At 29.9% G+C, this 13,710-nt stretch overlaps 1 protein-coding gene across 5 annotated transcripts in view; it reads right to left on the reverse strand.

Annotated features, from left to right (window-relative positions):
• The window catches only part of LOC118187908 (spindle assembly abnormal protein 6 homolog), a 72,108-nt gene that overhangs the window by 46,265 nt on the left and 12,133 nt on the right, over positions 1-13,710 (reverse strand). For 4 of the 5 annotated variants that reach the window (XM_035358196.2, XM_085815681.1, XM_035358195.2 and 1 more), the window contains 3 exons: positions 10,183-10,287; positions 8,631-8,805; positions 2,993-3,190 (listed from right to left, as the gene is read on the reverse strand). In XM_035358196.2, the coding sequence (XP_035214087.2) occupies positions 2,993-3,190; positions 8,631-8,805; positions 10,183-10,287 (478 nt within the window). The remainder of the gene's footprint in view (positions 1-2,992; positions 3,191-8,630; positions 8,806-10,182; positions 10,288-13,710) is intronic. The other variant, XM_035358197.2, reaches the window with a different exon arrangement.

Below are 13,710 nucleotides of genomic sequence, written 5' to 3' on the forward strand. Positions count from 1 at the left end.
ATCTTGTACAGGAAAAAAAAAATGGTTTCACAACTGTTTATCATAAACAAACTTAATGTAAAAAACCATTCATTCTATTTTCCCCCTCTCCATTTCATAAATTGTTGTTCCATATTTTTTTTACACTCCTTTAATTTTTTTTAGTTAGCTATACCATTTTTGAAAGCACATTATTTAATTACGACACAGTTTAAACTTTGTTTTGGAATTTCCAATCTTGAAAGTAACCTGGAAAATTTTTGAATGCTAAGATAACCTGATTAAGATTGATAGTTTTTAGATATAAAATCATAAAGAAATATCTAACCAGTAACATTACCTTTTGAAACAAGATAACTAAAGTGGGAAGAGGCTTTATCAAAAATGAAGGGACTAGAGGAAGATAATACAAATACATATGGAACAAACACAGGGTTGCCACTCAAACAGGAGAATGAAATTCCCTGACTTTTCCAGGTTTTCCAGGTATGTTTCGAGAAAATTCCAGTCTATTCGCGTAATGTACGTTGGCTGTGCTAAGAGGTAAATTAATTATGGTATTACTTGTACTGTGTAGCAAATTTACTTAATTATTCAATAAATATCAGAGGACATTTATTCTTAATTATTCTTGGTACACTTTGTTTGATAATTTTGTTTACTTTTCCACTTAAGAAACTTAATAAAATTTAAGATATATACATTGGATAACAATTGTACGTTTTATTTAATTATTACTCATGATCAACACGAGGCTAATCCGGTTCTTATAAATCACAACGCAATGCTAAAAGTTAGGTTAGATTTCAGGTAAATTTAATTTGTGTGAGGTGTCTTCTTAAAAGGCACCTTAACACTTGAAAACACAAATATAATTATAATAAGAGTTGTTTTCTCCACTGAAGATTGAGATTAGAATCTGCCCAATCTGGAATAAAATAAGGCTTTTTTTGCAGACATTCTGCAGCTAAATGAAAGAAAGAAATCTATTTAATGATATTTTTTTACTAAATTGAGGTATTTTATATTTATTTCGCAGCATACATAAGGAAAAAATATGTGCATTAAATTTCGTGATGTCATCATACTGCTAGAATTAATTTCAGGATTATGCCAGAGAAAATTTCCTGAAATTTGGATATATTATTTACTAATGATAAATAAATTTAGAGGGAAGAAGCAACATTAAACAATATGAATAACATAAAAATAAAGATAATTAAAAGTTGAATTAGAATAATCAACGATATTTTAGCGAATATAGTTAGCCTAGATGACAGATTACTATTTTTTTTTTTAAATTTTACTGCAAAATGACAAGGTATTTATTAAAAAGAAAAGAAACAAAAAAAGATTTTGTGGTAAAATCCTAGTATATGGTACAGCCTTCGCATGATTTTGAAAAATGTCACCAAGAACAAAATGACCCGTTCACTGCTCATCACCATGTCACCAAATCCCGCTGTATCATGCATGGAGATTATTTTAACCAAAGAACGTCTATGTACAGAAGAAAAGGTTCCATACACGTAAATGCTATTACGCTGCTAGAAAGCGGAGAGAAAATTTGCCAAGGGATTTGGTGGCCAGAATTTCCCTCTCCGCGATGTGTACAGGATATTGAGAAACACGTGTTAAGAAGAAACGTTCTTTGATAAAAAAGAAAACTTCGAAAATCCGTTTCTAGATTATTGAGAAAAATCTAAGTAGAAACGTTTTATCAGAGAACGTTTTTCTTGGATTTTTCGCAATAATTTTAAAAACGGATTTTCGTAGTTTTTTTCCCCCCCTCAAAATAACTAATCCATGAATTAATTTACTTGCGCCAAAAAATATTTTCTTTTCCTTTAGAGTTTAAAGAAATTTTAAACGATATTCATTTTATGAACTCTTGATAACGTGACCTTCGAACTTTGACACCGGTTTCGAGCTTTGGCGACAGATCTGTTTCCCTCTATGATGGAACGGAGCCACGTCTGTTACAGAGAGGTTTTCCTTCTTTACAATACATATTTTTTTATTCTAACCTTCATGGTACCGTATACTAGGATTAAACCCATTTTGTTTTATATGAGAACAGGTATTTTCTTTAGTTCATGCACTGCACATGCGATTCTCGAGGTTACTGGAAACCAAAAGTTGCGGGAAACTTGCTTTGCCTTTCTAAAAGACAATCAAATTGGAGCTGCGAAAATTGGCTCTATGCCAGCTACCCGAATGACACTCACGTGATACATAATTCGCCAAAAAAGTTATCTCTTCCGACGTCGGCGCAAAAATCGCTTTTTTTGGCGGGATCGTTGCATGAACTTCCCTGACTTTTCCAGATTTTGACAAAAATACTTAAATTCCCTGACTTTTCCCTGAATATTTTGGTCAATTTTCGAATTCCCTGACTTTTCCCGGTTCTCCCGGTTTTCCAGGTAGCGTAGCAACCCTGTTAGTAAATGTTTCACTGAAAGATTCAAGCATGAATAACTTCACCACAATCACAATGCAAAACTAAATTACATACTTTGCATCTATAAACAGTATGTTCTATAAAAAATAATCAGATTGGAGCTGCGAAAATTGGCTCTATGCCAGCTGCCTGAATGACACTCACGTGATACACAATTCGCCAAAAAAGTAATCTCTTCCGACGTCGGCGCAAAACTCGCCGTTTTTGGTGGGATCGTTGTATGAAATTCCCTGACTTTTCCCTGAATTTTTTGGTCAATTTCCGAATTCCCTGACTTTTTCTGGTTTTCCAGGTAGCGTGGCAACCCTGCAAACAGTTAAATTCGGAAAATTATTCTTTTCCATTTAAATCATACTGAAAATGCCTCTAGAGTGATAAGAAAAACTGAAGGAAATTTTCTCTCTTTATATTTAAAAGATTAAAAACATTATTAATTACATAACACGAATTTACTGAAATTTGGAAATAATTCTATAATGGAATAATAATCTCATTTAAGAATTAAAATCCTGTTTAAGCTTCCATAAACAAACAGGCAAAAGCAAAACTTACATTTAATAACTTATCACGTTCTTCTATGATTTCTTTTGCATGCTTGCTTTCACATGCTGCTAATTCAGCAGTAAATTCTTTCTTTACAATTTCAATTTCTTCTTGTTTGTTTTGAAGAGCTTGCTGGCATGAAGATAATTTGTCTTTATAATCTTTTTCCAGAAAATTCACCCTGTTTTCCAGCTGATGTTTTTCTGCCTAGAATTAAAATGCTAAATTAACTATTTTCTTAAAATTCATCTTAAGTTCTTTTAAATATATAACACTACTCATTTCGGCACTTTCCAGTTAATGGCACTTTCCAGTTACTTGTGGAAAATTTCCCACAAAAACACCAAATTGTGTGCCACGTGCTAAATGTAATTAAGTTATTTATTTCATCTAATGAGTGCCACTGCAAATAAAAAGAAAGATTCAGTAATTTTTCCTTTGATATTTTCATTTGCTTTCCTTGTTAAGTTCTTTAATTAAAACAAGAAACTGAAAACCTCAAGAGAAAAAATATTTTATTCCTTAAAAAAAGAATGACATCTTCTGATTATCTGCACCCCCTCCTCGAAAAGTGAAAAGTTGTAAACTTGTCTCCACACAATTTTCACCTTGCTCGCCAGTCAAAACAGACACGAGCATACCTGGGTTGCTACACAAATACTTTTTGGACTTTGTGAATTGTCACATAAATTTACTATAATTTTTTTAGTGACATACTACTTTGCCTTAGTATGTCACATAGTAGTGACATACTAAGTGTCATATACTACTTTGCCTCATGAATAATTTTCAGGTCTCTTCTACAAGGGTGCAGATAATTCTTTATTTTTGGTGTCAAAAGCTCACATACGTAAAATTTTGTCAATAGCAACCAGAAGTGAAATAATACACTCAACTTCAATATTTTATTCAATTATTATTGTATTTATTTTGCATTTTAAAAAGCAGTCATTCTTTTCATGAAACTTATATCTTTAAAGTTGCTATTACTACCTCCTTGCTGACATAAGGCATTAAGTAATGCTTCTTTAGCCCAGTTGTTCTCAAAGTAGGCATCATGAGAAGAATTCTAAAATAAAACTAAAACACCTTGTCATATTATTTATTTTAGTTAATTAAGTAAAAATATAAAAAATCAAATAGCGATCAAGCATGCCTAATTTAACATCTAACAATTTTACTAAATTAATGCACACATTTATATTATATTCAGAAATATAAACAAAATATCAATAAGTTTGAAAACATAAAGTAGAAAAATATTTTAAAGGGACCCATGCACCTGTTTTTTCGAAACCAGTTTTTCAGATCTAGATTTTGTATCTGATACACAAATATAATTACAGTCAAAAGTCTTTAATCTGGACTTGTCGGGATGGAAGTCGGATGGAGATAGGTCCAGACTATAAGGAGGATGACAGAATTGTTCCCAGGGAAATTAACCAAGCAGTATCGTTACGTGCGAGGTATGAAGCTGTGCGAGTTCATGTATGAGCACAATATGTGTTGCTGTAGTGTTGATTGCTATGCCTTATTCCATTCAGTCGACAAACAAAATTGCTTTACAGTCCCAAAACGTGGTGCACATGATTTTTCTTGTAGAAGGAGATGACTTTGCCGTTTTGGGGAACCAGTATGCTTCAATTTCAGGGACTGTTGTTTCATTTCAGGTGTCTCATAACAAATCCATATTTCATCCCATAGGACAATCTTTTGCTAAAATTCATTTCCTTTTGTCACATAAAGTTGCAAAAACTCCAACACTGCTCCCATGTGTGCATTTCCATTTCTGAACATCTGTTAGTGTTTTTGGTACCCATTGTGAACAATTTTTTGTAGTGCAAACGTTCAGTCACAGTTTCGTGTAATAAAAATCATGAAATGTTTTGAAAATGCACTGACGAATCAGATGTTGCAAATTGCCTATAGGAATAAATTTGGTACTGCTTTTTTGATGATAACAAATGGTATACCTTTCTTTGTTAAACATTCTAACCTGCTTTCACACCATACCTTCAATCATCGTGTTCATTCCATAAGTTTCACGGTAAAAATTTACAATTGGGTGTCCCTTGCTTTTTGGCGATTCTTTTTTGACGCAAAAATCGGCACCAGGAAGGCCCAATTTCAAGATGGCCGCTACAAAAAACCAAAATAAGAAATTAAAGAACTGCACAAACTCTGTGTCCATGTACATATCGATCGGTTTTCACCAAAAGAAATCCTAGAATTGCACAAATTAGGCATTGCGCACTGCCTTAAATTTGTCCATGTACACATCAATCTATTTTCATTTAAATAAAATCAGAACGCTAAAACAAAGTTAAAACTATCATGGTAACCAGAAGTGAGGTTTCATTGCCAAAATTTAAAAAAAAAATTGTCGCTAATTGAAGGGGCACCCAATTCTACCACTAGAGTCAGTCACTAATCTGATGACAAATTACAAAGTCAATATTTTCTTGATTTCAAAAACTTGATAATGGCTCATTTCACAGCTGGTGTGCCAATTGATTTATTTATTTACCAAAAAAAAAAAAAAAAAAAAAAAAACAATGACTTCAAACATTAACATAAACATACAAAATGGTAGGCTAATTCATTCTCGAGTTGAACGATGTAACTATGCATTCACAACCTGCGTGCTATCAGATGTACAGGAGATATGTGCAAACAGCACATACTTTCTCGATCAGCTTAGTACATATAGGTTTATCAAAGGCCAAATTATTTTATGTGTTTTAATGTGGAAGTATTTTATTATAATACAGTAATCCCCTGAAACTCACTTTAAATATAATGTATAAGCCGAGAATTTTCAAAATTTTTTTCTAAAGCTAAATTACCAGTGTTAGCTTACATACAGATCTGCTAATCTACAAATAAGTATAGGTATTTTTAGGTCAGAAAAGAACAAGCAATCATTGCCAAATATTGCACTTTTTTATTTCTTTACTTTATATTTCTTAAATTTATGAAAAAAAATTTGAATGAAATGAGAAATTCATTTTATGACAATAAGTTTCTGAAATAGTTTATAATTATTGGTCCATTGCTGTCAACAGGAAAACTCAAAAATTTGCTCCATTCTTGAGCTTATTTTTCATTTAGGGAGAAATGCCAAGCAGCCTACTGATGTTAGAACTTTCATTAAATGCGATCACCTGCAGTTTGTAACTTACAGTGGATAAATTTGTCTTCCTGCTCATCTTCCAGACAAAAAATAAAAAGTCACAGAAAATAAGACTAGCATAGAGATCACAGATCATATGCAGGACAACAAATGAATGAAAAAAAATGTGTTAGTTTCAGATAAGGTTACCAGAGTTAAAATTGTCATGTCTTGCATTTTACTTTTCAGAAATTTGATTGTGAAATAATCCACATGTTTTACCTGCTTGGCAATCTTTTTGCCCTCACGGTGACATGTTTGAAGGTTAGCCTTTTTTTTTTTTTTTTCAATTTCAGCATATATATTAAAATTTTTGAAGGAAAAAAGTATGTTACTTATATATTATCCACCAATCACATAAATTTCGGCAATGGTTGCCATTTGCTACTGTGGATTTCTACAGGACATGGTCATCAGGTCGTGTGACAAGATAATATAAAAGTATCAAATGCACTTTCAGCTTATATAGGAGTTGGTCTACTATATTTGGAAATACATGGTACAATCAAAAGTCTTTAATCCGGACTCGTCGTGACTTCGGCGGTTGCGGATTATCGATCATCAGTTTAAATCTGGTAAGATGGCATGCAGAAATTATAAAATTAAAAATATGAAACCATAATTTATGAAATAAAGAGCAATTATGATCTAAAGGGTATCAAAATTTACACACACACACACACACAAAAAAAAGCTTAATAATTATTTGTTTACTTTATTAAACATATCTTTCAACACGCGCATGCGTAAAGCATACATTACGCATAGTCGAAATTAGAAAATTGCAACCAGAAAACTATTTGATGTCTATTCGCAATATTTATAATGACGAGGAAATTGATTTAAATCATATCAAAGACGGAGTACATCGAGATGAAATACTACATTTAGTAAGGAGTTATAAGCCGAATAAAATAAAAACATCTGCCCCGAAGATAAGGATAATGCTGACAGATCAACTTCCAGTTCATTGTGCGCTGCGTTGTTCCATCCCCCCCCCCCCGCAGAGCAGCGTGAAATTGATAAACAGATTTCAGAATGGTTAGAGAAACAAAGGATATGCCTTTATCCATTTTTTTGAAGCAATTCCACTTTTTGTTTGATGGACATCGAAACATGCTTTCGCTTTGTAGATCCTTTGGTAGCTCCAGAATCGGAAATTCTTTTTGACATAATCGAAAGTTAAAGCTTTCTTTTATAAAACTGCTCTAACAGTCTGCAAAAATTAATAAGCCGGATCCAATTAGAAGATTAAGGAACAACGCAATCTGCAACATTAACTGAAATAGATAATTAGAGCTTAACTTATACCGTCTGTTATACATTAAATGCGCATGTGCAAACATATTATGTGCATGCGTAAAGGTATTATGCGCATGCGTTGACGCATGCGCAGAAAGTTTGTAGCTTTGAGGTCTGGATTATAGATCATTCCGGATTATGGACGTCCGAATTAAAGACTTTTCACTGTATATGTGAATTTTAGTTTAAATGGGACCGAGAGCTAAAAAAACACTTTTAGAAGAAAAGTGTACTATAAAGAATGTAGTTTTTATACATATCGATACAGAATGATATAAAAAAAATATGTGCAACATAAAACAGAGCTCTTTCAATGCAGATGGCTATATGAGACTTGATTTTTTTAACACGTAAAATTTCTTCACACCAAGCTAATATATATTTTTTTATTCTTAGCCTTCTATGTAGACTGCATTCCTTATTAGAGTCTATTTTCTCCAAAATTTGTAATTCTTTTACAGCTGTACCAAGATCTTCTGTCAAGCTTTTCTAGTGAATCTGGATATATGGAGTCAGCTTTGAGCACTGATTTGCTCACATATTTCTTTAAGGTTATCGATTATCAGTTCCTTGATATACAAGTCCAACAGCTCATAGCATCACTACAAACTTTCAAATCCATTTTCCTCCTAGACTAACTCCTTCTATTATATGAGTGACTTATCAGTTTCTGTCTTGATTTAGAAAAAGAATGGATACATAAGCAGTCATGTAAGTTTGAGCTTCTGCAAGTTGGGATATTATTGTATTTTATTATAACTGCTTATTCTTTATTAGAATACTTATCCTGCTTCTTATCAATACAAGTTAATATAAAATTAAATTAATCTTAAACATATAACATCTATAAAAAAGAATTCCTGCACATATATTTAACCATTCTTCTACCTACATTTTTCATCATTCATAATTTTGGGAAAAAAGTAAAAGGAAACCATTATCATGCTTCCTTTACACTTTGCATTTAAGAACACAATTAAATCGAAAAATCTCTTTTTTTTTTGGCATAAATATCAATGTACATAAAAATACTAATTGTAATTCATAACACTTTTTAAACATTTTTCATTTTATAATTATCAAAATGAAAGAACAAGCAAATTTAAATTCAAAACAAAGATGATTTTTAAGGATAAAAAAGGCACATAATAAAATGAATTACAATGTACTTACTTTTAAATTTCTGAAATAAAGAGTTAAATATTGCTTTACAGCAGATTCTGTTGCAGCCAAGAATTTAAGGGATAAATGTGTCAAGAATTTAAATGTATTCGTTTCAACAACTTCAAGTTGTGATGATGAAGCAGCATTTCCTATTTTTTCACTCACATTTAAGACCAATAGGAATCTAGGAGCAAAAATATTTTTTCATAATTTTTTTTTTACATAATACAGTTTTTATTATATTAAATACAAATTATTTAATAAAATAAAAACTATAAATAAAAGTAAATAAAAATTATTTAATATTAAATATCCATGCATATAATAATTCACATCATACATTTTGTATGAACACCAGTGAATACAAAATTTTTTCATTTAGTAGTTGGTTATAAAACATGACTTTTTAGACAGAGTTCTACAAGCTTTATATATGTAGTTAAAGAACAAAAATTATATTCTTATTTATGTTACAATATGCAAATTAATCAAATGATTTCACATGATTTGATCCACAAAACTACACCATAAAATATTATATGACATAATATCAAAAGAAATAGCGTGAATTTGTCACTCTTAGACAGCCATTTGCTTTAATATTAAAATTAAGAATTTTACAAGACAATCAATAAAATTGTGAGATCTTATCTATTGTTTTCATACCTTATGTATCATTAAAGCATTGAGGTCACTTAAATAGGTCCAGGTGAGGGTTCTAAATTAAAATTATTATATGATTACTTAAACCAAAACCTCTTCAGATTCATTAATAAATAATGGTAAAACATTTTCAAGGCTGTCTGAAAAAAAAATGATGCTTATCAAAGAACTTTCTATATTTGTAAAACTGATTTGCATTTACATAAACTGTGGAATGAAGGAAAAGAATAAAACATGGGAAAACTGAAAGCATTTATACAGCCTGTCACAAGAGCTTAAATCTAGGATGAAATTACCAGGGTTCCATGGCTTAACTCTTTGAAATCCAGACCCTTCGCTAACTTATATCTTCAAAATACCAGACCGCCCGAAATAGTTTTCAAGTTTCACAGCAATTTCCTCCCCTCCCCGTCCATTAATGCAGAAAATAGGTGTGAAGATTTCCAATGACATCCTTTGTACTTCCTAACAAATATTTCATTAGCATTTGACCCCGTCCTTAAATTTTTAAACTACTCTTTTATTGTTGTTTAAAACTTAAAAGCACACTGTACCACAAAAGAATCAACAATGAAATGTCACGATTGACCAAAAGATAATAAAACCTCTTAGGACAAGCTGTCTGCAGTAAACTGATACAATGCATTTGGGGAAATTGCACTTGCTACTGCATATCTTGGGGGAGGGAAGAAAACAAAATTACAATCTCGGCCGTTTTTGGTTGTTTCAATGTAGAGCCGTATTGGACGAATTGGATGTGAAGGAGTTAAGCTACTCAGCTACCTAACAGCCTAACTACTTTGATTACAATAGGTTTTATATTTATTATTATTATTATTTTAGCTGATACAGTTACTCAAAGACCTTTTTAATTAAACATGGAAAGTAACAAACTTACTTTGGTTGCATTTTATTTTCTTCTACAATACATATTTCTACTAAGTCAATGAATTTCTGGGAGAAATCAGAAAAATCTACCAAAAGCCCTTGATTGACCTTCAGACTAAAATATAAATTTAGGTATATCACATATAAAGAGTACATAGCATAACTGCATATTAAAATCCATTTAGCCATAAAGAATAAAATTGAATTAGATTAAAAAATATTAATTATAATAATGCAGCATCAATTTTTGTTTACTGCTTGTCCATACAGCCATTAGTTAGATTTCATTTTTCCCCTTGTTATCATACTAGCAAAAAACGTTTGCAAATGCAGACAAAATAAAATTCATTTTGTGCCTAGTCTGAACCGTGGGATTACTTCAGGTTTAATTTCTGAGGAATTTAAAAATGTCTGTATTCAAAAAACTAATATTTCTATTCTGCAGCATATGTGATGCCTGTGTTTTGTCCTCTGGATTAAAGAAACTCAGAAATATATCACTTTTTGTATGATACTGAAGGAGGATGCAGAAAATAATATAACTTGTAATTTCTTGCTTTTAGCAGAGATCACTTTTGGAACCCAAAGAAAGGAAAAATTTTGTTAATTCAATTGACTTTAGAAAATTTGGTGCAAGAGTTTTTGACATGCTTAATACACAAAAAGTAATAAAAATGTGAAATCTCTGTCCATGCAAATTTATTTATGTTTGTCAATTTACCAAATCAAGTTTCTCTAAGGTCTGTTATGTTATTCATAGTGAACATTATTAAGGCCTTTTTTAAAGTCTCTTGTCTATCTTCTCATTAATAATTGGATATGAGATGGTCTATAAATTTTATGAATTTGAAATTGAATATTTGTTAGTAACATTTTTTTTTAATTAAAATGAATGCCAGATTATTTTTGATATTTGGCAGTATTTATAGTCGTTTTAAACACTTAAATAGAAAGAAACATGACATATAACCTCAGCCTAAAAAAACACTTTTGAATATTTTTGGGGGAGTGTAAAGATCGTTAGATTTCTGAAAACGTAAAGAAATCATTGCATATTCTTGAGAGCCTAAAGATGTCCACACATATGTTCTATAGAAAAAATACTGCTAAATGAAACTTGACTTCTGAATATGCCTAGTAATAACTAATGTTTTTATAATACATATGCTAATAAAATTCCAAAGATGCTTGTAAACAGGACTTTCAACCCAATATCCTGTGCAATTGCTGCTAAGATTGACAGAAAATAATTATTTAATTAAGTTAATTTATAACTAAACAGGCAAAAAATGAATTAAACAGTTGAAATTTTATAAAATTATTAAAATAATTAAGTAAAGTTAGAGGATTCAAGAAATTAACCTTAACTGAGTTACAAAAGTAATAAAAGAAATATAAAAAAGAACTCCTAAAAATTATAATTACTATTAAAAAAGTAGTTTTATAACTATCAAATTAACTTTTTTAAGAGGTGGAAGAATCTCTACACTTATACTACAACTTTTTTTTTTGCATATTTTTGAGACACACACACACAAATATATAAACTAATAGTGTTCATGTATAAACAATACTTAATAGATGAACAACACAAACATTTTATATTTTATCCCCCCCCCCAAAAAAAAAACACACTTTATGCCAAACCAGTGTTTTAAGAAATTAATTTTTATTTTGCTTTTAAATTAATCCTAAGGCATTTTATTTTCTTATACTAATGAACAAATTAATTATTCTTAATAAGAAAATTTACTTTAATACCAAGAAAAGAGGCAAATGATAACATTTACTCTCAAAAATGATAAAAATAGAAACTAATATGTACTTTGTTAAACTTCCTAAATTCTAATTTAATAATAATAAAAAAGATTTAATTACCAAAGCATGCAAAACATTTTTAACCATTTTCAAGTGTTTCTTTTTATTTACTTTTTAGATTAAGGATATTTTTTTCATGGTTAGTGCATATTTTTGCATCCAAAGTAAAAAAAAAAAAAAAAAAAAAAATTATGCAAAATAATTTGTACACTTTTCCTTTTTCTCCCATTTTTTAAATACTTCTTCCCCCACAATTTAGTGCATTTTCACTCATTCGGTGAAACCGCAGGCTTCTTTCAAGATATAGATGGAAGTTCATAAGCCATTGAAACAGCATGAAACAATTTCTGAAAATACCACATTCAACTCCATAATATGCATATCAGTGCTACTGATCAGGTTAAAGGTTCTTATATCTTCTTAAAATTTCCCATTAAAAGGTAAAAATCAGAACTAAATAAAAAAGAGGAACTCCCCAAAAAGTATACAATGCAAAGACAAGACCTAATAATAATAATAAAACTGAAAGCTTTCAGATTTTATATTATGCCCAAAGGGGCCTTTTTTTTTTAATGTTTTGTGTGTTATCTTTATTTATTAAATATCATGTTCTTCGCACTTAACCATAAAATTCAATTCAACAGCAGTATCACAAAATATTTAAAAAGAGCATATTTTTAGAATTTCAAATACACAGTCTCATATGCTGGAGATAAAAACGCTTTTTTTCGTACAGTGTTGCCATTGTTCGCTTTGAAATAATTGAATTTGTTAATAAGAAATTCATTCAAGTTTTACAAAATATGAAATAGATAATAAAACAAATTCCATTTAATTTCTTTAAATATAATGCAGGGCTCTAAAATTTGGAAAGTGAAATGCCATTTTTAGAGTGGATGATGCAAAATGCCAAAATGAAAATAATAGCTTTTTTGGATAAATTGTCCCTTTGGGCTTTAAAAAAAGGGGGGGAGAAGCGTATAAAATTCATTTTATAGAGAAATCTGATGCACATTCTGAAACAATTATATGGGAAAAACCATGAAAAAACTAAAAAGACATATTTAATTAATTACATAGCTATTTAGCTTTTGCCTAGAATTGTTTCCTTTCTTTCGTAAATTATGATTTATATCATTTATGACCTTGTTTATTTTTCACATCCAAAATAATATATAATAAATCACTAAAATGAAAAGCAATGTCACTTTATAATATTACAGCAGAGAATAAAAATGTTTTACTTTAATGTTATTTCTTAAATATAATTTCAATATACTACCATTATTTTAATGAAATTTATCAATGTCATAATGTTTAAAAAAATCATCGAAAATTTCCAGATCTCTGAATAAAAAATTTTCTATAGAAACTAACATTAAAATCACCAAATTTAGAATTGTTTAATAAAAGAATTAAAATTCCCAAAAGCAAAAAGTTGTTCAAGAACTCTTCATTAGAAAAATTAAACAATTTCGAAAGCTTAGGTTTCACTATATTGTCATACTGCATATATTATCATCATTTTTATGAAATTTATTAATATTATAGTATTCTAAAAAATTGTCGAAAAATTCAGAAATCTCAAAATAAAATTTTTTCTATAGAAATTGATCTTAAAATTGCCAAAATGTTGATAAATCGCGAAATTTAGAACCATTTAATAAAAGAATTTACATCCTCAAAATTGAAAAGTTCTTTAAGAGCTTTAATAATGTTC

Source organism: Stegodyphus dumicola, chromosome 4 (assembly GCF_044657685.1).
Source record: "Stegodyphus dumicola isolate Sdum_Otavi_A_Nest chromosome 4, ASM4465768v1".
NCBI classification, from domain to species: Eukaryota; Metazoa; Arthropoda; class Arachnida; order Araneae; family Eresidae; genus Stegodyphus; species Stegodyphus dumicola.